We start from the raw sequence: 25757 nt of genomic DNA, 5'->3' as shown, positions 1-25757 counted from the left end.
ATTTGCACAGAGATGCTTTTAAATGTCAACAGGTGCTTGATCAGCGCTTGGCCTAAAAAGCACCGCAACATCAACAGCATGAGATACATTTCCTCACTGCTGCCTCATTCACTCGCACACACACACACACACACACACACACACACAGACGAGGAGTGGGATTTGGTAAAACTTGCACTGTGACTAAATGTAGCACAAACTATCATGTCTCTCTGCACTAGTGTTCACCATCCTGTCCCCACGTGTGACATTCGCAAACACACAGCATTGATCCAAATTTAATCCTTCTCCAAACACCCACAGCAAGCTGGTGGATGTAAAACTGTGTCTTACACACTGTGTGTGCGTGCAGACACATACAGCGGCCAACAGCAGCTGGTAAGAATGGCGGGTTGGTCCGCTAGCTAAGATGAGTCGAGCAGGTCGAGTGAAAGTACTGGGACTTCTGAGTAAATGAGTTTGGTACAAGGCTACTATAGGCGGGAATCACCAGAGCAGACACCCCATGGTATGATATCATCACAATAAGATATATTATATTATGGCATTTTGCATTGCTTTTTTAAAAACAGGAAATTATGTTGTTTTTTTGGCTGCAAAATGACAGTGTCACTAAAACCTGCCATAAACGCTGCTATAAGACATCAGTCTGCTATCAGTCTGAAATTAAATGTGGTCAAGTTTGCAATTACATGCAATCTGTTTCTGATAACACCGCAATAAACTGGGATAAATCACTGAAAGTCTCATCTGTTGCATTTAATTATTGTTTGGCACAGCAACCTTCCTGTTCGGTAGGAAACTAACCAAGTGGCAGCAAGTTGATGACGGGCCCACACAACATGTGACAAAGATGCATTCAGACTGACAGCAACATGTTGGCAATCTGTCTGCATTTATATATTAGGTAGCAATTATTTGCACAACTTTGACAAACTCTCAGAGTGATCGCACTCGGTCCAAGTCAGACTGCAACTGTTTGCACAAAGGTTGCTTCCTATCGCCTTTCGATCAGAAGTTCGTGTCAATGCGCAACCAACCTGCCAGACATGCAAGGAGGTTGCTGTGCTTGCTTTGAATTAGGAGGCAACTTTGTTGACCTAAGTGTGTCCAGGGTTGGATGCTTCTCAGTTGAACCAATTTTATGCAAGTTTGCTCCGCTGACCTTATCCCAGGATTCTCGTGCGTGAGATGAACTCTCTTGTTTATAGTATTCAGAGTATTTGCATTGATACAATGCTCTATCAATTCACCCCCATCTCTAATCATTACTGACCTTCATGCTGAAACTGAATGCTCTCAAGTCTGTACAGAATACACAAAATCACAAAAATGTAAAAAATCATGTGCAAACAACACTCCTTTAAAAGCAACACTGACATCCCTGCAGGAGTCCCATTCCAACTTGATTCCAAATGAAATTATGACTTCATTTAGAAGCTTTATACTTTGCCTAAGGATCACCAGGAATTCCCCGAGGGATCCCTTGGGGCACGCATTGTGTCTGTTACTTTGTGCTGAACCTGCCTCAAGACTCAGCTTCTCGGGGATTTCAGAATGTCATCTCCCCTGCAGCGAGACACTGCTTGCACTTGGAGAGGAAAAAGAGGCCAAAAGTCAAGGCCAGGGTTGAGCACCACAAAAGACTGCATGCCTGCAATTAAACCACCAGCTGTCAACAGCAGACAAAGCTCGAGCTAATGGACGCAGAAAGAACTAAGTATATCTCCTCTGGTCTGTCAAATTATTAAAGGAATTCAAGCCATCATTTCAAGAATGATGTGATGAAACAGGTTGCAGTGCATCTAAAGTGCTGAGTTAAACAGCCTTTAAAACAGCGTGATGCTTGTCAGAGTATTATGTTCATTAACTAGATTTGTGGGATCTTGCTTCACATTTTTATGTGCCTCTCTCCGTGTCTGTCATGTTTAGAACGACTATAAAAGAGAACAGGCTGACGTAGCCTGAAAAAGCAACCTCGAGATCTTTTAATCATCTTTTCTATCCGTCTCCACCTTTCCTCCCACTTCCCTCTCTTCTGCTCTTCATCTATTAACTGGCAAATGGCTTAGGCTGCTCTCTGATCTGCTCGGTTCCTTTTACTGTCTTCACTGTCACACACAGCGGACGCTTGCTCACATGCCATTCTGATTGTCCACAGAGGCACGGCCTGCTTCACCTCTCAAATGCAAATGGCCCTCAGCTTGGTAACGAAACAATAAGACAATCCGGTGAGGGTTTGAAGCGTGGCTACATACAAAAGGCGGCAGGTGGGCACATTTGCCTTCAGCTGGCATGGCATGAAAATGAGGTGCTGAAGACCAGCGACCTGTGCGGCGGCACAGGTGGACCGGAGCACAGAAGGGAGCACAGAGAGCACCTTCAGCGGGGATAGTTTGATAAGTAGCACACAAACAGATGATATGATAATGACCGTCTCACTAACAAACAAGTCATCTGTACAACTGCAAGTTTCTTGTATTCCTCCGTCACCTTTTTCACTTCACGTGTATCAACACACACAGCCAGAAAGCATTTTCAATTCTGCCACCTCATCCAGCCTCTGGTTTTCTTGTTAGTGCCACAGTCTCCAAAGCAGGTCTCACTACCGTCTTGTTGTCACCCCTGACTCCACCCAACCTCCACCCTATTCTTCCCCTCTCGTGTCCACTGCCTGTTGCTTCGGATGGTTGACCCCAGGTAATTAAACTTATCAACCTTCACTGTTATGCCCGTCTTCTCATTCAGACACTTTTTGTCTTGCTCCTTCTCTGGAGAGCATACCTCCACCTCTCCAGTAGTGAGTGCTCCCTATGCTCACTGCACATCACAGTGTTGTCTACAGACTCCTGCCTGACCTCATCTGTCAGCCTGTCCATCACTACAAGTGCAAACAAGAAGGGGCTCAGAGCTGATCCCTGGTGGAATCCCACCTCCACCTTGAACCCATCTGTCACTCCTACCACACACCTCACCACTGTCCTTGTACATATTCTGCACCAGCCTGACATACGTCTCTACCACGTCTCACTTGCTCAGGCAGTCCCACAGTTGTTCTCTTGGCACTGTACCACATCATTTCGCTAGATCCAAACAGAGTGAAGCTCCTTCTGACCTCTCAAAGCAAACATCACATCCATAGTGCTCTTTCTCAGCATGAAGCCATACTGCTGCTCAATGATCATCACCTCTCGTCTCAGCATAATTTCCTGGTGTGGCTCAATAGCTTAATCCCCTGTATTTACTACAGCTCTGCACATCAACCTTGCTCTTGAAAATTGGCAAAACTATGCATCTCTCTCATACTTTCATCTGGGTCAGCTACCTTTCTCCTCTTCCCAGCTACCCTCCCTTCTCCTTACCAATTATCTGCACTTCCTGATTCACTGTGCTCCATAGACCCTCAGCTTTCATTTTCTACATTCATCACCTCCTCAAAAAGCTCCCTCCACCATCTGAGCACATTCCCTTCCCTCGTTAGTACATCCTTAATCACCCCAACCTGCTGCACATCCTTTCCAGCTCGATCTCTGTGCCTTAGTGTGCAGTCTCACATACAACACAATTAGCTTTATCTTTTGCCACTTTTCTATTTGCTCAACACCCAGAGGTTGGGGGTGGCTGCAGCTCAGGTCAGCTACTAACCGGAAGGTTGGAGGTTCGATGCCAGGCTCCTCCAGTCTCCATGCCAAATACCCTCTCCGATGCATCCATCGGCGTGTGAATGTGTATGAATGTTAGATACTAAGCACTTAACAACCTAGAAAACGTGCTTGTGTCAATGGGTGTGATTGGGTGAATGAAGAACCAGTCCATTTACCATTTACCAGAGTCCTAGTACACCTGTTTAGCTTTGTCACTGCCATCACCTGAGCTACAGCCATCAGGGGTGGCTGTAGGGTTGTTCGATATAACGATATATATCGGATGACGATATAAAAACGTCTATCGTTTCATTTTACGCTATCGTTTGTTTCGTGGTGTCGCAAAATAAACTGTTTACGGCAATATTTTTTCATTATTTTGACGGTCACTGTAGTGGCTATATTAATTTCCTAAAGTTCTCTCTTTCTCTTATATTTAATATAACCACACTACAGACGGACAAGCGCTTGTTTTTATGCGTTGTCGTTAGCAACAACGACGGTAAAACCACCTCGTGTCCGCTTGTTTACTTTCCACATAAACCTTTCACAATAAAGCTCAAGATCCTGTTGAGACTTTTCAAAATAAACTGAATCACGTGAAAGATGCAGAGTATTTATGGATGAGAAGCAAAAAAGAGCCGTCAGGTGCTAAAAAATAAACCTTAGACTCAAACGTTGGAACAGGCTTTTCCCCGCAGCACGCTGTGTAATAAATACTCAAAGAAAACGGCGGCCGTTACAACCTATGTCTAAAAATGTATCGTTTCATGCATCAGTTAAAACACTCGACTCCAGGTACGCGACGCCCAGCTGGAAACACTTCACGCAAGTCGAGCTGCCCGAGATTCACAGAATTTACAGAAAATGTTACATTTTTGTGATTTATATCGTTATCGGACGATAGATGTCTTAATATCGGGATATGAGATTTTGGTCATATCGCACAGCCCTAGGTGGCTGTAGCTCAGGTGGTAGAGCAGGTCACCTACTGATCGGAAGGTTGGTGGTTCGATTCCTGGCTTCCCGTAGTCTGCATGCCAAATATCCTTGGGCAAGATACTAACCCCAAATTGCTCTCCGATGCATCCATCGGAGTATGAATGTGTGTGAATGTTAGCTAAAAGAAGCACTTAGACAAATGTGCTTGTGCGAATGGGTGAATGCACAAGTTGTGTAAAGCGCTTTGAGTGCTCAGAAGAGTAGAAAAGCGCTATATAAGAACCAGTCCATTTACCATCTACCATCATCTTTATCCAAGGTTCCCAGAAATCAATGAAACCATTCACTGCCTGAGCTACATTAAGTTCATGTGAACTCCCCCCTTTTTTTGCATCACACGACACTGTTATAACCTTCTTTCTTGCTTTTCACATTTGTTTCTGTTTATAAGTCATCCTTTTGTTGGATAAAACCATATAATAAAGCATTTTATTATTGTTATTAATCCCATTTTAATTGAGAAAGTGTAAAACAAAGTGCAGAGAATGCCAAAAAGTCTTCTGAAAACTGTTGTATTGTTTGAGCACAGGAATGACACACCGACGCACAGAGTTAGAAAGGTAATATGAAACTTGACCTGTGCAGAATCATAAGTCGATTGTAAGCCACGGAGCATGAAGTGACAAGAAGAGTTTGGGGGGAGGAAGTTGTGAAAAGACAGAAGAGAGAAAAAGGAAGGTTACAGTAGAGCTGTGACATTCCACAGATGTTTGTTGAGCTTGTCCGGCTGCTCCGCTCTAAGAAGTGGGCTTCCGTTTAGCTGCTGTACACTTCCTCAGCACAACAACCAGTGCACCTTCCTCAGGGGAAAACAAAGGCCCTTTCACTTCTGGTCATTTTGCTTTACTGTAAACATCAGTCACCTCTGGGCTGTCCAATACATGGATATCTGCCATTGTAGCAGCTTGTTATTACAATCTGGGGCATGTAAACATGTTTTGACTGGTCATGTGCTGCTGCAGTGACAAGACATGCTGGCATAGGCACAGATTCTGGCACAACATTAATAAACAATGATTCTGGAACTGGAGCTCACAGCAATCACACATGGCAAGTGTCTTTTATGTCACTGCTCAGTCACAACTGTTTATCCATGTTCATGCTAAGAAAGTGTGGTTAGTTATGAAAGGCTTTTCTCTCACAAAGAACAAAAGAGTCTGTTTTCCTTAACAGTGTTACTGTTTAGTTTGCATGCCTGTTACTAGGAAATACACAGAAAGGTGGTGCAAATCTGACTTTAATGTACAATGCCATGGTTGCCTTTGGCTTGAGAAATGAAACAGAAGATTTTCATTTGTGTCATTTTGCTCAGCAGGGCACGGCCAAGAAGAAACAGAATTAAAGCGGTAAACAGCAGTGAATTTGAGGACACATTTCCAGGGTGATATAATCTTCCCTACTGTCTAGCCACCTGACCACTGGGAAAAAACAACACCGCTGTCTACTGCCAAGTAACATAAACACAAAAACACGAGTCCCAGAGACACACACCAGCTCTAGCTGGTGTACACAGGAGACTCAGAGCTGGGGAAAACACTAAACTAAAAATCTTAAGGCCAGCACTTTCACACATGCAGAGCTCTATTACGCTGAATTGATTTCCCTCTGCCACGAATGGAGAGGGGGGCTGAGTCTCTTTATACGTGTCAGATTAAACTTGGGAGGGAAGGAAAAATGGATAGAGATAGAACGACAAGCCCATAAAAAGAGGAGAAATCCGATCCTCTGCAAGTGTATCACAACCGCACATGGATACTGCCGGAGCTGACTAAAGATAATACTGACATAACCCTGACAGCAAGTCGGGTTCTAGCTCCCTCTCTATTTAGCATGTAACTAGCACGCACGCACGCACGCACGCACGCACGCACGCACGCACACGGGTCCTTCTCTTACACCTACCATCAGCTAAAAGCCATTTTCTCAATGTGAGCCAGACATTACGCACATTACCACATTTACATCATCACTTTGCAACTGTATCACAACTGTGACGGTGCACATGTTCTTTCATGTCAAAGAGGAGCTCGTGTCACTGCAGTGTGATACGAATCTGTCAAAATATTCAGTCTCTTCAAAGCATGTTACACTCATAAACGAAAGGAGACAAAAGGAAGAAACAGTGCATACCTGTCGGGGACATTTACTATGCTAGAATGCAATGATAAAATAATTTTAAGCCTGTTTAAAAGTGTGCTGGGTTATTAGATCATTATGACACAAGTAAGCGAGTTGTGCAGTTGTAACAATAAAGATTCATTACTCAGAGCTATGGGCAATTAGTCAGCCTTATCCCGGATTAAAGCTGGGCTTCTGCAGTGAACCCACAATGACAAGGCCCGCTTTGTCCCTTTTCTTTCTAATAAGCTGATATGCTTTTGGAAAACTATGTAACACTTGTAATACTTTTACCATCTATAAGACACGATACGCAAATGTAAATGAATGCCATGACCAAATTTGCAGGTTTTATAAAACAAAGAAAGGTTAACAGAAAGGCATAATCTCTTTCATTAACAGAACAATTTAATTAGCGTGTTATCAGAATAAATATCAGAAGCCTGAAAGTATGAGGCCTAAGTCTTTACTACAGGCTCAAGCTGCACATGTGGTGAAAAGGTTTTAGCCATTAATTAAAACCTTCAAGCAAAAGGAAGAACAAGGACTCTTGCAACAGACGCTATGGCCCTGAAAGAGCCCCGGTTTCAAAATCACGGAGTCAGCTCGGGATTACATAAAGAAATAAAAAGATACTGGGGGTAAAATAAATCCACAGAAGAGCTGTGGCAACTCTGTGATGCTTGGAGCAGCGTGCTTGGCGAGTACTGCTGCAGATTACTTTTGTTTTTCAAAGTCACTTTAAATCATAATAGCCCAGATAAGATGGCATTTACCTAAATCCAAACATCTGGTTTGTCATTATTTTGACAACATGTGTGTGTAATTGGCAATGTAATCTATGGAAGGGATTACACATCTGGCAATCCATAAATCTGCCTCCATCTTTTCTGGACATTTTAGGGCTAGGTCAGGCTGTGACGAAGCCGCACAGGAGTCTGCAGTGATGAGGTGAAATGCCCCCAACCATAAGATATTATCTTTAAATGTGACCATCTGCCAGAACGTTTGGATTAAAGACAGTAGCACACAAATCACAGTTACTTAGAAAAGAGCAGAGCAGATGAGAGGAAGTGACGCCTGACGGATTAACTATGACGACTTCTTTGAGACCTTTGCTTGGCCCTGTACTGCACCATAGCCCCCGGTCACATGGGCTGCTGAGGAAATGAGAGGGTGAGAAGAAGAGGGTGACTTAGAGGCAGTGGGGGGAAACCTAGCATCGTTCACTATGACCAAGGAACTCTGTTCATGCTGCTGCACTTAAATTCCACTGCTGACTTCTAAAATGTGTTTCCTCAGTGGTACAGTACAAACAGAGACTGATGACTGCAAACTTCAGAAATGAGATCAATTCTGGCTGGCACTAAACAGTTGAAACTGCTCCGATATTCAAAATTTTAACCAATTTACAGTAACGAGGTAACAAGTTCTGCATCACAGCTGACAGGTTTGATGTTGGTATATAGTTAAGCTTAGGTGACAGCTACAGATTATAGAGTCTTACTAAGATGAGGGGTGCAAGGGCTTTAAAAATGTAACACTAATGTAACGCCAAGGGAAATGGATCATTAATATTGTATCACTGGGCAGCAATTAAGCAAACAAACCATACCAATGAAAGCTATTGGTATTTTCCTTTAAGAGCCATATTTATCATCTGGACAGGATCACTCCAGCAACATGATATATCCAGAGCACTGGGTCACATGGTCCCTCAGCCCAGTCTCCCTGGAGTTCCTGTTGCTGCAGAGAGAGACTGATGAAGTGTGGGCAAGATCAGGGGGTAGGCAGTCGAGTGCTGGGGGCAGGGTACTGAGCATAGGTGCTGAATTATCCTGCATGTCTATATCTGTGCGACTGCACTACATGTTTTTTCCTCGCTGACTGCGGGTCCTATGTCCAGTCACTTCAATGAAAACACTGTGTGCCAACACCGAGACTGCCCTCGATGTGGACTGGCTCACATACTGATTGTTGATGAACATGTTTGTGTGCCTGTCTCCCTGTGTGTTTGTGTTGTGCTGGGAGCAGGGAGGGGATAAATTTAGCACTTTAGCCCCAGACTGGAGGCAGTGGCCCTTTATCCTGCACTGTCCTACTTAACAGAGTGCTGCTCTCTGCTTCCGCCTGCCACAGCGAACCAGGACTCGCGCATTCACCTTCCAACATCGGGCCAAAACAATAGCGGAAGAATGTGCTCATCCACATAAGCCACAGTCATGCAGAAAAGTGCAGAGAGTTGCATGTGTGGGAGACATGTTTGTTATTGTGTGTGTGTGTGTGTGTGTGTGTGTGTGTGTGTGTGTGTGTGTGTGTGTGTCTCTTGTAATATGAGCTGCTGCAGACTGGCCTCATTTCATAACAGCTTGATTTGTTAACGATGCTTTCAACAATAACAACAACAACAACAACAACAACTGCATGCACAACAAAAATACACACATATTTAAATACAGTGGAGTGGTAATCTAACTCTCTGATTGCAGCGCAGCTGGAGTACATTGTCGATGTTGTAAATGCCGCTTCAAGTACGCGGCACATGCCATGCAGATAAAGAAATAATATCCCTTTTGTCCTGATCAAATTGAAACCTCAAAGCAGGCTGGATTTAATGTTGCTCTGAATTTCAGTGGCACAGCCAATTAGGAGCAAGTCGACGAGTTAGTCTGCCTTAAGCTGACCAATGGAGCACGAGCATCCCACTTCACCTTGGAAACACTCGATCCCAGGGTGCATTTCCCTGCTGCCATGACAACCAAGAGGAGCTCTCCCTTGCTTGTTCCTTCACTCCCCGCCTCCCTCCCTCCCTCTCTCTGTCTTTCTTGGAGCCAGTGTACCTCGCAGTAGAAGGTTCACAGAAGCTACACAACTTGGAGCCGCCTTTTCACCAAACAAAGAGAATTACTGTCAGCTGGATCGACTCATGCTGCTGCAGTGAGCTCACGTTTTAAACAAAAGGGATTTAACTGATATGCGTGCAACAGTTTTTTATCAAATGGAAACAAGTCTGGCACCTAATAAAAGATAACTAGAGGAGCAACTTTTTGCTTTTTTTTTTTATTTTAATTATTATTATTTTTAGATTGAGAAAAACTGTTTGCCACATACAGCATGCTATAATGAGAAGCGAAGAAGAGGAGGAGGGGCAGGGATGATGTAAGCTTTTCAACACGGGCGTGCTGAGGTCTGGGGTTGAGGTTATGAACAGTGTCAGCTGGCCCCAGCCTCCACCAACTGGAGACTTTGGATGCTGCACAGGAGCCGCCTGCTGATCAGAGGGATGACCGGCGTTTCCCATCTGCAGATCTGATTTTTAGCTACACACCCAGCAAGATGTTTCAGTATTTATTAGTTCCAGCTTTTGAACATCTTTTTCCAATGATGTTGGAAGTTTGGACTGCTGACTAATTCAAAAGTATGCCCCAGCAGTACATTCATGTACACTACACTACACTGTGTATTGCATTAAATATCCGCTGTGACTTATACTTATCGTCCTATGTATCTACAGAAAATAATATGCCTATCACAATTTCATATTTCCCCAGATGAGCACAACTTCTCAAAGAGCCTACACACAACTGATCTACCAGTCTATCATACAACAGCAATAAACAACCAGTCGGTCTGCATCTTATGGATTTAACATCAAAGTAAACAACCATTTCCTGCTATAAAGCATCGTTTGAATTACAGGTGCATAAAACAAAGAAAGAAAACTAATGAGAGGCACAAAAGTGATACAAAGCACACACATGCATTTTCCTCCAAAACTGGGAAAAAATACTGAAAAGAGGCAACATGACAACAATTCCATGGAAATACTTTGGACCTGTTGAACACAGATTAATACAGTGTGTAAATACACCGTGGCTCAGTGCCAGCCAGGAAACAACAAAGCAATCAAAAAGCAGTGAGAATTTAACAAGTGAACATCCAGCAATAGTATATGTAAACCTTTGCAACTACCACTGCTGTGTGGTCCAGCTATACAAGACTGGGCTCTCTGCAGCAGACACTTGCATATTCTGCAGAACAACATACTGCTGGAATAACGCATCAGCACTCATGAAGGGGCAAAATCAATCAAGCCTGTTTGGGTTTAAGCGAGGATTCAACTGCAGTCAATTATCGGTCGTTTTCTACACATTTGGTAACTTGTTGATCACATCTGAAAACAGCTGCGAGTAAATGTTACAATTCTGAGAAATGCACACAGTGAGAGTTTACAATATATTCTCAATGATTTCTTTTTTTATTTCATGACTGTTTAAGTCAGTTTTTATATTCATTATTCCTTGAATAATGAATATACAAATGTGCTCTTTAGAGTGCATGCTTCTGCATAGGTGACAGATCAGGAAAGACATAAGCGAGCGAGGTGCCTAATGCAAGATGATTATATAACCTCATTGACTGAGGTAATATAATAATGATATATGTAATAATAGTCTAAACACTTGGTTTTGTCATGTTGTGATGGAATTCAAATTCTCACCTTCCAATCTTACAAAAGTCAGTTTGAATTGTGATGAGGGGGGAAACAGGATAGGACAGCCCCCATAATCAACCTGGGGATGATTTTTCTTTTTAAAAAAAGACTAACGGCCATTCAAGAAGAGCTCAGTCTACCCAAGTACACGTTGATCACAGAGTCACTCACTAAACTGGGGTGCCAGCATGCTAGGACGACACAAGCAGGCCAATGTGAAGGTTTTTATGACTGATACAGTAAGAACAAACCTGGCGCTATAACTGCAGGACACTGATGTCCTGGACTCAGTCTAGAAACTTCAAATCTACTTTTTGACTTTATGTTACACCTCTTCAATGAGGAGGTCTTTAAAACTACTGTTCTCCTAATTAATCTCTCCAAATGAAAGATAAGACAATGCATCCAATGAGCATCTCCTGGACACAGCGTCTCTGATTATAGTAATCAGCTACAAAGACTATGCACACCTGCAGTTTTCTTACCATGTCCTGATTCTCATATTTTAGCTTTTGCTTTCTGAAGTCGATTAGTGTTTTAGAAGGAAAAAGTCACACTAAATTAAATGTACCTACTCATCACTGAAAGGAGAGCAAGGTGCTTATGTTGGCAAACACTGACTGTGTCAAGTAATCCAACTACATGGTGTTACAATAGTTGGGGTGGGGGGCATCCAGGGGTAAAACAATGTACAGTTAAGTAGACTTTTCACAAGACAATGAGAGTGGGAATTCCCTCCGACTCCACTCACTCCCAGTGGAATCAACCAGTCATCGACAAGGATGTTGGATATGCGCACTGACATAACAAGTCATAACGAGTCATGCTACACACCACGATTAGGTCTCCCGAGGGGTAAACACTCCGTTCTCTATCACAGTACTGATAGGGCAAGCTTCAATATTGCCATGGAGACGAGGCAAAGAAGGATAAGACAGACTCTGCTCTGTATTCAACATTACTAGTGCCATTTATGAACAGTACAGCATTACATTAAAGGCGGTTCGGGACACGGCAGTGACACTAGCCTGGTTACTTTTCTGTCACCCTTTTGTGGCGCTGTTTTTTGAAATCCCAGGACGGCTGGGGAACTGCAGATCACACCAAAGGAGAGGAGGAAAAGAAAATCTTTGACGACAACTGAGATTCAGGGTAGTTGCACCACTATTTATAACCTGCCCAGTCTGCTCCGTGACAGCAGAGGGGGATGGAGGGAAGGGGAGAGAAAGAGAGTGAGGAGAGAGGGAGGCAAAGCCAGACGCACAGACAGAGGGTGGCCTGTGAATTCCAGAGCAGAGGAAAAGACCATTGTGTTTTTTTTTTCCCCTTGACTGGGGCCCTCTGCGATCAGCGTACTGGGTAAAGAGGCGATAGAGCTAAAAACAGGGCATGTGTACAGCTCAAGAGAGAAGCTACTTGATCTTCAGTACCATTTTGTCTATTATTATAACAGTGTTTAAATGAAGCTACCACACTTGTTCTGAGAGATGAGAGTCACTGTCTACAGATGTAGGAGAGTGAAACAGTATACGTATTCGTACGCGACGGTGAGGCAGTGATAACAACAAGCTGGCAGCTGATACAGTTTACACAATTTCTAACCTGGACGCTGCAAATGTCTCGCAAACACAAACAAACGTGGCTGTGCCTACACAAGATCAAGTAGCTGGACTGCCCCGTGGTCAGCTGTCTGGAAAATCTGACCAAAAGCACCACACCAACTCCAAATGGTTTAGTCTTAGGCAGCACCTAACATGACAATTGCAATTTTTAAAAGCATTATCTACAAAGACCTCCAGTGCGGCTTTCAGCCAGTGGCTGTGTGTTCAGTGTGAAGACAAAGTGAGGAAGGTAGCTGGTGGGGAAGAACTGCTATGGTCATTTTGTCCTCACTAGCCGTGTGTCTGTTATCATTGAACTCTGACACAGACGGCAAGAAACCCAGCTCAGCAGATAGCGACGAGGTGGAGGATTACACCTCAGCTGCACACAACACACACACACACACACACACAAACAATAACACAGAGTAAGAGGAGAGAAAGGAAACAGACGGTGCTGGCACAAGGGTAACCCCCCTTCCCCCGAATAACTAATGCATATACAATGCAAAAATACCCCCATCAGGACTGAGGTCAGTCCAGGCTTCAAAACATCAACACACACATATGAAGCCAGATCCTTTGTTTGCTCTGGTTCCAGCAAAAGGGCCAAACATGAAAGATAGCCCAAACACAATGTTTACTGAGAGGATCTGCAGCAAAAACAACAGGAAATCCCTGGTACAATCCATACTATCCGATACATGCTCCTACCCACAGCCTGCACACGAATGCATGTATTCATGCCAAGAGAACAGTGGGAACAGAACCACTAATGTGAGGGCTCATCCCATTAACATCCTCATCTCACAGCCTCACTCAAAACGGCAATGTTATAAAATAAAAAGAGGAGGATAAGGACAAGAACAAGAAGTGCCAGCTTACCTCTTGTTGATGGGCTTCTCATCTTTCTCATAGGGTTTGACAAACCACTTGCCGATGCGAACAAAGCTGCGATTCATGAGGCAGCGCTCCAACAAGTTGTGGATGGCTTTGAATAGCAGAGTGCGACACTCGTAGGAAAGGCCATTCTCCCAAAGCCCATCGTCCTCGGCTGGTAAAGAAAACAGAAAAGAGCTGTCAGAAAGGTGAAGATTTGAGTGCTTTCGTACCATTTTTATAGAGAAAACAGTAAGAACTCTGCAGGGCAAACAATCAATCATGTCAATCAGGAGAGCACAGAGGACGGAGCGTGTCGCTGCTGTGCTGAGGAGAAGCAGCCTTACACTTGATCAGATGCCTCTGTCACTAATAAGGATATTTATCAGTGTTTACAAAATTACATATGGCAACACCAACTGTCATAACTGAACATATCGTCACATCACACCCAACACTGAGGTTTACACTAAAAACGTTTCATCACCCAGAATGACCTCATTTGGCTTCAAAGTGGGTGACACATAAATGCTGTGAAAGCGTTTATTTTTTTTAATAACACATCACTGCTGAATATGTATAAACTTCTGACGAACTGAACACGAGCACACCGTGTCGACGTCCATGGCTTCACAACAAAATTCATGCTGACTAAACAGCCCTTTCAGTCCATCGATGTCATTATGAAACACCCTGCAGCATCACAAACTGTCAAATAAAGCGACGTGTGGCAACCAATCACATGCGTCCAGCGGTGTGAATTCATATTTATGGATAACCACTAGAGGAGACCGGGTTACAGTCTTGTAACGTGATGATTGTCACAGTCTGGACGCAGAGACACTTCTGCTACAGAAATTGAACATTTCCTGGAATGCAAAACAGTCAGAAAGATGGCAAACAGGCCGTGTCCATGCAAACAAGAGTGCGATCACTGAGAGAGGGAGAGGTTAAGTGGAAACCTGCTGCTGCTGCCGCTGCCTGCTTTCAGGTGGTGGAGGTTTCAGATGTTTTGTGTTTAGTACCCGGGTTTAGGAGTGGAAGAGCACAGAAAATTCACAGTTCAACAGTACTCCGGTTTTGTTTTCAGTTCACTGGGGAAAAACCGAGACTTCACTTCTTCTCGTTTTGAAAAAAAAAAAAACTTGCAGATGTTTGCTGTATTCACTGTCTGTGACCATTATGTCCACCAGTTCCCACTTAAATAAAACAGTTTGTATGTGATTGTGTGATGCCAATGCCATTTCTTGGTGAGCAGGGATCTCCAGACTCAACAACTTCTGCTGGAAAGAGTCCACTGTATTAACCAACACCAAGGCAGGCTGGTATTTTTGTACCCTTTTCACTTGCTCAGTGCACCCATAAACAGCGGCAGGTAGGAACCCAAGTTAGTCTCAGGCAAAGAGTAAAAAGCAACTTAAATGTTACAGGCATGCAGCAAAGTGACTTTACTAAATATCGCATTGCTCAGAATGGAGCTTGCACACGTGAACTCTATCGGTCCAGTATATTTATACACCCATCTACTTTCTTACCGTTATTAAAATGCTGGTGACATTCCTTTGCATGACAGAAACGCTCCTGCATGCAAACAATGAATCAGCCTTATGATGACTTGGCACCTGAGTCCCCCTCCTCCTCTCGACTCCTCGTCCTTTCATGCACTCTGATTCTTTCCCTTCCACCTTTTACTCAGAGCACCATTCGCTTTCAGACCTGACAAATTTACTACACATGTCAGTGACATGAATTATTACTTCAAACCACCTATAATAATAAGATGATGCCTGCGCTGCTTTCACCTGCCAATAAGTCTCCTCCTCACAGACTCTTCCTGAAAAGTAATCGCCGATTCCACACGATACACGTGCGCAGCTGTAAACACTCTGCTGATGGGGTGTAAGGTTTATCGTGGAAAGCTTTTTAAGGAGATGTCTCAGGAATGAAAACAGACGAGGGGGGAAATTCCTTGAGATAATGGCATCACTGTTACCTGTGCGCCAGGCTGATTACGATACAACAGCAACATGTCAGTGTAATGCCACAGTTTCGGTTACAAAAAGTCAGGTGTGGGTTTTTTTCACCAAAAGACACCTATTAGAGCTTTGTGGAGACCTGGAGGCAGCAAAAGAATTTGAAAAGCGCTGCCCTTGTTATTCTCTATGAAGGACCTTACACAGCTGCTACAAATGAAATTTGATAACAGAATCAGAGCTTCGTTGTCCAATGGTGAGACATCATTTTCGCCCACTGTACTGGGAAACTACAATGCCCTAAAACAGGAATTGTCCTAGCTACAGTGTTCACCTGATGTTGTACTACTCGTAAAAGCACAGGACTGTATGTCTAACTGAAATAAAACAAGACACCCATTACAGAAATGTACAATCAGGCCCATATCAGAGCTGCTTTGTGATTCACATTCAGTATTGGCCTGAATGCCGACCTAATCTCATTAACAGTGACTGCTTACATCTTATAGCACTTAAGCTCCTTTCAGTCAAGTCTGCAGCAAACATCTCCCCGAGTGTGCCGTCTCTGCGTGAGCGCAGTCGAAACAAACACCAGGCGTGACCTACCTACGTTCACGTCAGCTCGCCGTGTGCCAGAGAGGTACGAGTCAGCCAGGAAGCAAGTTAATCAAAATTTTATTGAATTATTAAGCCAACTCTTGGCTTGCTGTTCTAATGCGAATTCAGGTAACGACATTTTAAATTAAAATGATTGCAAGGTTATTCACATGGGAAATTACACTGGTTTCCTTTTTTGGATGAGACAGGCTCTATGCCATCTTGGCAGGTTTAAGATGCTGAGAGCTTGTAGCTTACTAAACTCCAGAAAAGCACGGATGCAAGGATGAAACATCTGCTTGCCATGTAAAAGATGCCCAATTCAGAAGGAAAATATCCCCAACACTATCAAATCCACCTACAAATGCCTCAGCTCCAGTCAACTTCAGCTCCGGCTAGCCTTTAAATCATTACACTCCAGCAAAAGAAAAACAACCTCAGGCTAGCTGCCAAGTAAAGGGGCTATGTTCCCAACGATTTTCAGAGAAACAAACTAATTCATCAGGTGTACACATATCTACGGGGATAAGATCAGGAACACAGAAAAGCAGGGCAAAGGCAGGAAATGGGCAGGAAAACAGCAATTTCCCCATTAAAAATTAACGGTAACAGTGGATTAAAAATATATCAACAACAACATAAAGCCATTAACTTTCTAGAAAATGTGGACATAAACAGACAAAAGGACCTTCTCTTAACCCAAGAATGCTTTCAGCGATTTAGCACCTGGTCTTTAGGCCATCCTAAAGAGGTATTACAGGCGAGAGGGCAAAAAGTCAGCAAGAAAAGAAAGCCGACTAACTGAGGCACTGATGGCAGATTAAAAGAAAGGACATGAGGGGGAAAAAACAAAATAGGATTTAGGCCAAATTCAAGGATTCGAGAGACAGATCATTGAGACCGATAACGTTCAAAAGACGGAAAAATCGCAAAAAAACCATCAAAGTAAGTGCTTAAACCTCCAGTCCCATTTCAGCCCTCCTCTGTAAAACTGGCAAAAACCTTCCCTACACCTACTTTTACATCAGACCGCCATGGTTATCCCATTTGCTTTTCTCTGCCAAGACCCACATTTGCCCCGTACGTTCTCCTCCCCGTCGCCTGTCCCTTCCCTGCAGCGCCAAGTAGCTCTTAAACAGACATCTGGTTTGCTTCGAGTGTTTTTAACGACCTCGTGCTCATCATGCAATGCCCGCTGCAATATACTTCAGACAGACAGACACAAAAACTTTCTGGTCAAAATCTACCAGTCTGTCTCTCTAAACCAAAAGAGCCAATCACATTTAAAAACAAAAAAGAAAGGAAGGAAACCAAACTTCCAACCTTGGGCTCTACCAGGGCAGAGAAGAGCATGAAATATACCTCTGCAGTGCCACAACCTATCAGAACAACAGGGGGAGATTAATACTAAATCATTTCAAAAACACTTAAACAAATCCCCAAATGTGTTTGTTTTCCTTTCTGTACGTGTCGTCCTGGGTCCCTGAGCGACACCCATTAGCCTTCTTTGGGACAAAAGCAAGAACAGAAGCCTCAGCTCTCATTAACATTAATCCACATCAAGTATCTAAAAAAACACAGCGGCTTATGAGGTAACCACTTTTTACTCCCAATAGATGACAAATTATATGCAAATAGCACACCTTTAATTTAAAAGAAGTGGGTGAGACTATGTAAGAGCGTAAAGTGACACTTGAAGTAACTTAACATCCATCCACTTCACACCGTGCAAAGGTCACAGTCAAGGTGACGAGCTGCAGAACATAGAGAACTGCTCCATAAACAAAAACAGCAAACATCAGATGGAACAAACAATAATATTTTCTCAATTAACAGACTAATCACTATTTATAAAAATATCCCTCAGTGTGTATGAACGACATTTATTTAACCGATTTGTTCGTTTTCACATCAGCCCAATAGTCTCAAACACAAAGATAATCAGCTTCACTTTAGAGGACACAAAGTTAAGCATAAATCCTCCCATCTGAAAAATGTTTGGCATCTTTGACTGGAAATTACTCTGAAAATAAATAAAAATATTCAAAATATTTCCCAAACCATGATAAATGTGCACTTGTCCAAAATTCCAGCTTTCTGGCAGATCAACGAGCGCACATGTGGTGCATGGTGGGCGGTGGTCAGCACATGGGGGTGAAAGATGAGTGGCCTCATTTAGACAAAGATTTATGGGCTCAGCTGATGGTTAGGACACTTTCATGTCTCTGCCTCCTGTGCAGCAGACCCAGATGAGTTGACCTTTATAAAAGCTCTTAGGCAGAAGCACAGCAGCTCATCAGTATCAGGCATACTCACATCTACTTCTATAGAAAAGAAACACAAGCTGACCGAAAAAAGCTGGAACACAAGGGCCGAACTGCTCGGTGCAAAGTTTTCTGCCCCACGAGCCAAACTGTCCGAGGCCTATTAACATCTATACACTTGAAGATTCTCCATCACTCTTAGGCTGATGTAGGAGATTAAAAGTCTCTCTCTTTTTTTTTTCTTAATGTTGCTATGCTAGCAATCCATTTATATCAAGTCTGTCAGATATAAAAAGCACTAAAAATGTTAGGTCAGCTCAGTGTAACCTGCCAGAGACTGTCAAGGCTTTTGGAAAGAGCTTTAACTGTTGCAGAGGAAATATAAATTAATGACAAGCAGAAACTCGGCCATCACAGATGATGAGGTGTGTCCTCTGTGTTTACTAAAACAGAGAAGGACATTGTGAGTTGAAGCAAACAGAAGGTTGAAACGTTCTGCCAGCTTTAACCCTCTCAGGCTCAAATTAAGTTTTTTGTTGCTAATGCACAACCAAGTCCTGCAGTGGTACTTCTGAGTAAAAAAAACTCATAAAATATGTATGTGGAGTAATCAGGTTGTTAGTTTTTAACTGTTGCAAATCTGCAACGCCTGTCCTGACAGGGTTAAAGGTTAAATATGAACATTTCACATTCTTTGATGTTTATCCAATTTGTTTCATTTGCACTTGAGATTAACTGAGATCAGTCTCATGTTACTGACACGATTTAAACATAGTGAAAAGTTTTAAGTTCATCCTTTGTCCCTATAGAGAGCACGCTTCTATTTAACCTACCAATTATAACTGAAGGGTGAAAAAAAGAGTGAGGCCTGGCCTATTTTTGAACCACAGACCTCCTTACTATGATGCAACAAGAGTAACCGGTGAACTAGCGGTAAACCAAAAAGCACCAAAATGTGCTGCGCATTAGACAATCTCAAAGGTATTTATTTATATAATTTTACAGGCCCCACTCCCACCCCCACATATGTTCAGCTGTGTATATAAGCAATTAGAGCAGCAGTCAGTCATTAAACAGCGAGATTAATGTCTTGTGATCAACTGTGCTCAGGGGTATTCTACCAAGTCTGGCCAAAAGGTTCTCTCCTCTCTTTCCACTTTCTCCTTCTATTCATCCTTATCTGCAAGGAAAGAGAGAACCAGCAGTGCTCTGTAAAGTCTCCATTACTAATTAATGAATATTTCTTGAACAGAGAGGGAAAAGAGGGATTGAGAGAGAAGTGAGGGAAGAGTGCACCCATGGGCCAGAGCTGCATGCATGGCCGAGTCCCTGTGCCATGCCAGCCAAAGGAGATCCATCAGAGAGAGCGGCCGAGGGAGATGGAGCAGGAGGAAAAGAGGAAAGCGGAGGGTGGTTCACAGGCAGGAGATTAGCCCTGGAAAATTGATCCCCAAGCACAAAAAGCCGTCGGCCTCTCCCACTTTTTCTCCGTAAGACCTGCTCTGGGTTTATCTATTCATCAATCTCTGCATTACACACTCGAGTTTAGAACCACCTCTAAAGGAAGAGGGGGCCAAAAAGCCCAAATTAGGGTTAACCAAGTGTAACTAATAATCTCCACTATACATCCCCAGCGTATAGCTCAACAAATCTACCGCATGTGTGGGCAGAAGTGTTTGGTAGCAATCAAAAAGTATTTCCATTAAACATCCTTTTATAGCATCATTAGATACAAAATGCAACTTTTACAGTATCTGTAGGACATTAACTTTCAATCAAACAATCCAAAAAAAAAGAAAAAAGAAAAAGAAACAGTTTCCTTTCTAAATTGTACGCCAACCACTCTCCACTTCAAAGCTTCTGTGGAGTCTTTGTTCATGTTTACAGCTAAAGCATGGAGATTTCAAAATTCAGTCTGACTTTCACGGGCTGTCTGCCTCAATAATTTTTGGAAATTCTAAAAGAGTGAGTGGCGTTTCTCCTTTCTGAATCCTTGCCTGGGGCATCCACTGGGCTACAGCATTTACAATTGGCCTTACATCATCGTGGGACTGAATCTGTATCACAAGTCTTGTTGCATGTCATCACTTCTGTTACTATCCAAGTGAGAAAATATGCCGTTACAATCTTAGACCGCAGAGTCAGACGCTCACATAACGGATGGCTCGTCATTTTTTGTGCTAGGACTATGACTCTGCTACGTACGCATATGATCCCAGGGTTTCATCGTTCCAAGAAACAAATGTTAGGGAGATAAAGACAGACACAAGTCTCAACCACGTCTTTCAAACCAGGCAAATGGAAGGAAAAAATGATGAGGGACTGAGCTTAATGTAATGGAAATTTACTGAATCTAATAAAAGTGTTGCTTTTATAAACACATCTGTCTAATTCAGATTGCAAAAAGCCACTTATAGGCTCCACATGCAATGCATCAGCATACCACACAAAGAATAAATCAGCTCAGAGCAATTTCAAAAGGGTAAGCCCTGCTTTAAACCAATCACAAGTCAGTAACCAACAGCATCTGTTTGGACTCATTCGTAATTTAATCTCAAAGAATATCATTTTAGATTATGAAGTCTTATGGTGATATGTCGTGTATCCCACATTTAATTTACCTATGAAAAAAAAAAAATGGCCATAATTAATGCTGTTCACTTAAATGTGGCTACAAAAAATTAACAGCAGAGGCAACCTTTAAACTCACAATGGTGAGTCAAGAATCAGTGGTACTTAAATAATGAGGGAGTGCAATTCAAACAAGTCTTAATATCTGAATTTTGTGAATATTGTCAACATGCATCTGTATCCTGTGGGAAGCGCTTCAAACAGAGCACCTCTCACAGATCTGAGGGCAGTTCAATAAATACGCAGTCGAGAGATCTTCACGGGGGGGGCTGTAAGAAAGTGAAACTTTCAGCTAACAGACCCCTCACTGACTACTGAAATATGCCCTTTGGAACTGGAGATTCTGCCCTGAGGTGCAAAGCAGGCTTGTTTTGATTTCATCCTTGATTCAAACACAGAGAAAAGTCATCAGACGACAACAACAGAAAATCCTCCGAAAGTTTGGCAAAGCTAGAAACACATTACAGCGTAACAGCAAAAAAACAAAACAACTGTTAGATGATCAGTGCAAAAACAAGCCCACAGAGTGCTGCTAAATCGCACTTTTCTTCACTCCATCGCTGAACACGTCTCAGTGTGTTCATCATCAAACTGACGGAGGAGGTGGGCATTGTAAATGCAACCTCTCCGCCTCCCCTCCCCCTTCGTCTTTCCTCTCTTCAAGAGATCTAACCCAGCACCCAGTAATGAATAGATGTGGGGCCACCAATGACCGAAGCAGAGAGGGACCGCTGATAATCCGTTCTGGACAGCAGAAACAGATCATTTCAATTTGAAATCTGTCGACTCGGAGGCAGACATTAGCTATTATAATACAGCAACACTGAAGTTATACTTAACCATTCAGTTACTCTTTAAAAAAAAAAAAAAAAAAAAATCTTCTGAATTTTTGTCTCCATTTTTTTCCAGTTTAAACTTAACATGGAAATGTAAAAATGTAAAATCTGATATATGTGTGCAGCTCCACCAACTCTACGGTCACGTCCAGCTGGGGGAACACTGAACTTGGAATCACCCCAGAGAAACGTGGTGTCAGGCTGCCGGCAGCAGAAGTCTCGGTGGGACTTAGTTTGCAGAGAAAAAGGACCTGAGCGAGCTAGTGGAGACTGAGGACAAATGTGCAATGGAGCAATTACCCTCGCAGACAGACATCCACTCCCTAATTTCTATGCAAAACAGAAAAAAAAAGAAGAAAAAGAAGAAAGATCAGTGGGTCTTTGAGAGGAGGAAAAGGCAGGCATTTATCTTTCGCTCTGGATGCCCCTGGTCAGGAGACTCCACCAGCTTTTGAGGGGGAGAAGACGATGAAGAGAGCACTGCATTTGCATAAGAATACATGCCTATAGTAACCCAGTTCTCGTTGTGTAAGTGCAAGCAACGCGGGTTGTCCAACAGTGTGGAAAAGGGGCTTGGTGGTTTGTTCCCCTTACATTCCTTCAATGGTGATTAAGAGTCTGACGTTAAAACATCCCTTAAGTTTTCCGCCCTTCACTACTCCCATCTCTCTGGCTCACTCCTTCTCCCCTCATCTCCCTGGAGAGAAGGGATTACTGGCACACTGGTATACAGAAATGGCACTTGCTCAAAATTAAAAGACTTTCACAGGCTGCTAATCTAATGAGGGTGGAAAGGAGGGTGTGGGGGAATGAGCAAACGCCATTTCAGCTGCTGAAATGAAAGGACGAGCGGATTTTCATGTTTACCGCCAACATTGCACTAAAGACAAAAAAGAGGCTGGGAAAAAAAACAAAAAGAAAATAAAGCTTTTTCAAATTCCCAAGATGCCAGGACCCAAAGAAAAGAGAACGACAACAGCAACAAAGAGTGTGTGGTGCTTAAAAGGCGACAACAGTTGTGACATTCCAGTTGAGTGCACAGGTTGGACTTGCCCTGCCGATGCCAGCGGGTATCTGTCAATTCGCACCTCAACAGGGAGGGTACCCAGAAGAGTCCACAAACACAAGCAAGTGTTCATTCATCACCCTGCTTCCTCTGGGACACCCGGCCAGAGACCCACACTCAGGTCGAGCTCTGATTTTCAGTCCTGGTGTTCAGGATGATCATTTTCTACTTTATTAACATTCAATTGACTTTCTGTTGCCAGCTGAAGTGAATAAAACCTGTAATCTGGGAACTGAGAAGTTTTCCTGCTTTAAGACAGATGCGCAGCAATTTTCAGCCATTCATGCTGGCAGTACAACACTACTGCAGCACACTGATGGAGAGAGGCTGGTTAGTGCTCTGTGTGTCTTAATTAACCAGTCAGACATAAACAGCAGCAAAGGTACAGATTTTACAATTTCACTAATGTTAACATGCACTGCTGCCATCTGGGACTCTTAATTCAGAGTTCATGTGGCTTCTCTGACTTTCCCATTAGGAAGCACGACTTGATCAGGTGTTCCAGTTGTAAATTCTGACTGAGAACTCGGGAGATTCCAATTTCCGACTTTAAACGGAACGCGCTCTTTGCCTCTGGTTTCCACTTCTCCTCCTATACCAGTGCCAATGAGGCGGTTTTGTCTGAGTGGCGACAGTTGTTGTTCAGGAGAATACTGCTGCGAGTGCTCACACGCTCAGCACTGGCATTAATGGTACAGAGCTGTCACAGGCCTAGTCCCATGAAAAGACCCAAAGTCAGAGGTGCAAAAGACTGTCTGCGTCAAGATCAGTCCCAAGAGGAAAAGGCACAATGGAGGTTAATTAAAAATTCAAATAACACCACACCTAAAAGAGGAGCTGCCAAGAGTACTGCAAAAACATGATTCATCGTTTTGGTGTTAAAATACCTGGAAGGAAAAATACCACTCCAGGTTTTCTAAACAATATTTGATTACCTAATATCCATCTCCTGAAACACTAAATATGTTTAATCTGCCCAAAGCCAGTGTAAGAACACAGCAGTGACTCCAGCAATTTCGAAACACAGCCTTTTGAAATGTAGCACCCTACATCAGAACACTTTGGGTTACTACGAGGACCCGCTAAGAGTTAAACGTGCTGCCCATCGCAGCCTTCAGCTCCCATTTTGAGGCTACTTCAGGCACAATGTCCCATAATAAGGGGAGGGTCACAGACAGGCTGTATTTAGCTCAGACTCCAAACTGCAATCTACATGGCAGAGAGCATGCATAAAGATGGCATTTTCCCATCTTCCACCAGTAATTTTACTATTACTAAAAAAAAAAAAGTTAAATAAGAAGCAGAGCAGGGGGTCAGGGGTGGGGGTGCATTTCCCTCATTTCTGCATGGCTGCCCCTGCTCTGCTTCTTATACCTTCTTCCTTTTTTGTTAACCCTGTGCAAAACGGTGACATGTGACTTCCAACTTGCTTGTTTGAGCCAAAAGGCAAGCTGCTGATTCCTTAGCCGCAGCCCAGGGACCACTCAGACAGGTTAACCCTGTTTTAAGCACATGGGTAATAATAACACAGCATGATGCCCAGTGTCTCCAGGGAGAGGGAGTTAGCCCTGCAGATGTTGGCACTACCAGTCTGGCTGGCTGGGTTATCAGTCAGAGAAGGGCGAAGGGTGGGGGCACTATGGAGGTGTTGGATTACACAGATAGCGACACTTGCCTGAGGCTCGCAATTTCAGCGTACCTCCCCTGTGCCTACCTGACAATCAAGCAGTGACATCTGTATCATTTTTCATTGTACAACCAATAACGTTTCTTGATAGGGTGATGCATGTTCAAGTGCTTCTTTTACACAAGCTGCGAGTCCTCGACACTTTCTGCTATCTTTTACAGCCATTACTCATTTAGCTATGTAACCTTGGCTCAGTCTAACAGAGGCAGCAGAAGTAGAATTTCATATTCCTACAATAGCTTTTTTGTCAGAGTCATTTCTCTGACAAAATAAAAAAAAACAAAAAACATTCCACTTGTACTCAATCTAAAAAAAAAAAAAACAAAAAAAACCCAAACAACTTGCCACACTATCTGTTCATCTTTCTGCAGTAGTGTAAATGAACTGCTCTTAAACAGTAAGGGGCATCTCTTTATAAAAATGCGGCGTGTTCCTCTGAACTCTGTTACTAATCTGGCTATTATTCTATAACTGACTCCAACCTTCATAGAGAGGGGAAGCTGCAGAAATGCAATGCACCTAAACAGTAAATGTAACATGCATTACTATTTATTCAAATGAATGGCACTTCTGTGTATGCAAAAGAGTTCCCACCTGCAAGCTCATTGTGGATGAGATCAGCAAAGTTTGGGTCGTCACCCCACCAGAAGAGCCAAAGCTCCCTCCGACCCTGCTGCTGGCATCTCCTCCACACGCTTAGTATATCAGCCTTCAGGCAGCGACTGAAGCTGCATAGGATGGGGTCCTCCTCCGTCACCGGGAAGAGGATTGGTGCAGAGGTGGGACCCTGCCACACAAACCTCTTCCATTTGATCCCTGTCAAGTCAGCCTGCAAGACAAGAGAGAAGAGGGGGGGGAGAGGGGAAAAAGAAACTGTTAGTGTGCAGAGTCGCTGCTTTAGGACCCACTCAGCACCTCTGAGGAAACATGTGCTGAGCAGAGTGTTAAGAGTAAGTATTAATCC

General features: G+C 43.3%; 1 protein-coding gene across 1 annotated transcript in view; it reads right to left on the bottom strand.

Moving 5' to 3' along the window:
• med13a (mediator complex subunit 13a) overlaps nucleotides 1–25757 on the bottom strand; it is a 66849-nt gene that overhangs the window by 34046 nt on the left and 7046 nt on the right. The window contains 2 exon segments of the mRNA XM_005463013.4: nucleotides 13746–13914; nucleotides 25388–25622. Coding sequence (XP_005463070.2) covers nucleotides 13746–13914; nucleotides 25388–25622 — 404 coding nt within the window.

The sequence above is a fragment of the Oreochromis niloticus genome, linkage group LG10 (assembly GCF_001858045.2).
Source record: "Oreochromis niloticus isolate F11D_XX linkage group LG10, O_niloticus_UMD_NMBU, whole genome shotgun sequence".
Taxonomy (NCBI): Eukaryota; Metazoa; Chordata; class Actinopteri; order Cichliformes; family Cichlidae; genus Oreochromis; species Oreochromis niloticus.
Note: the sequence above shows the minus strand (reverse complement) of the source record. Positions and strands in the feature narration are given on the sequence as shown.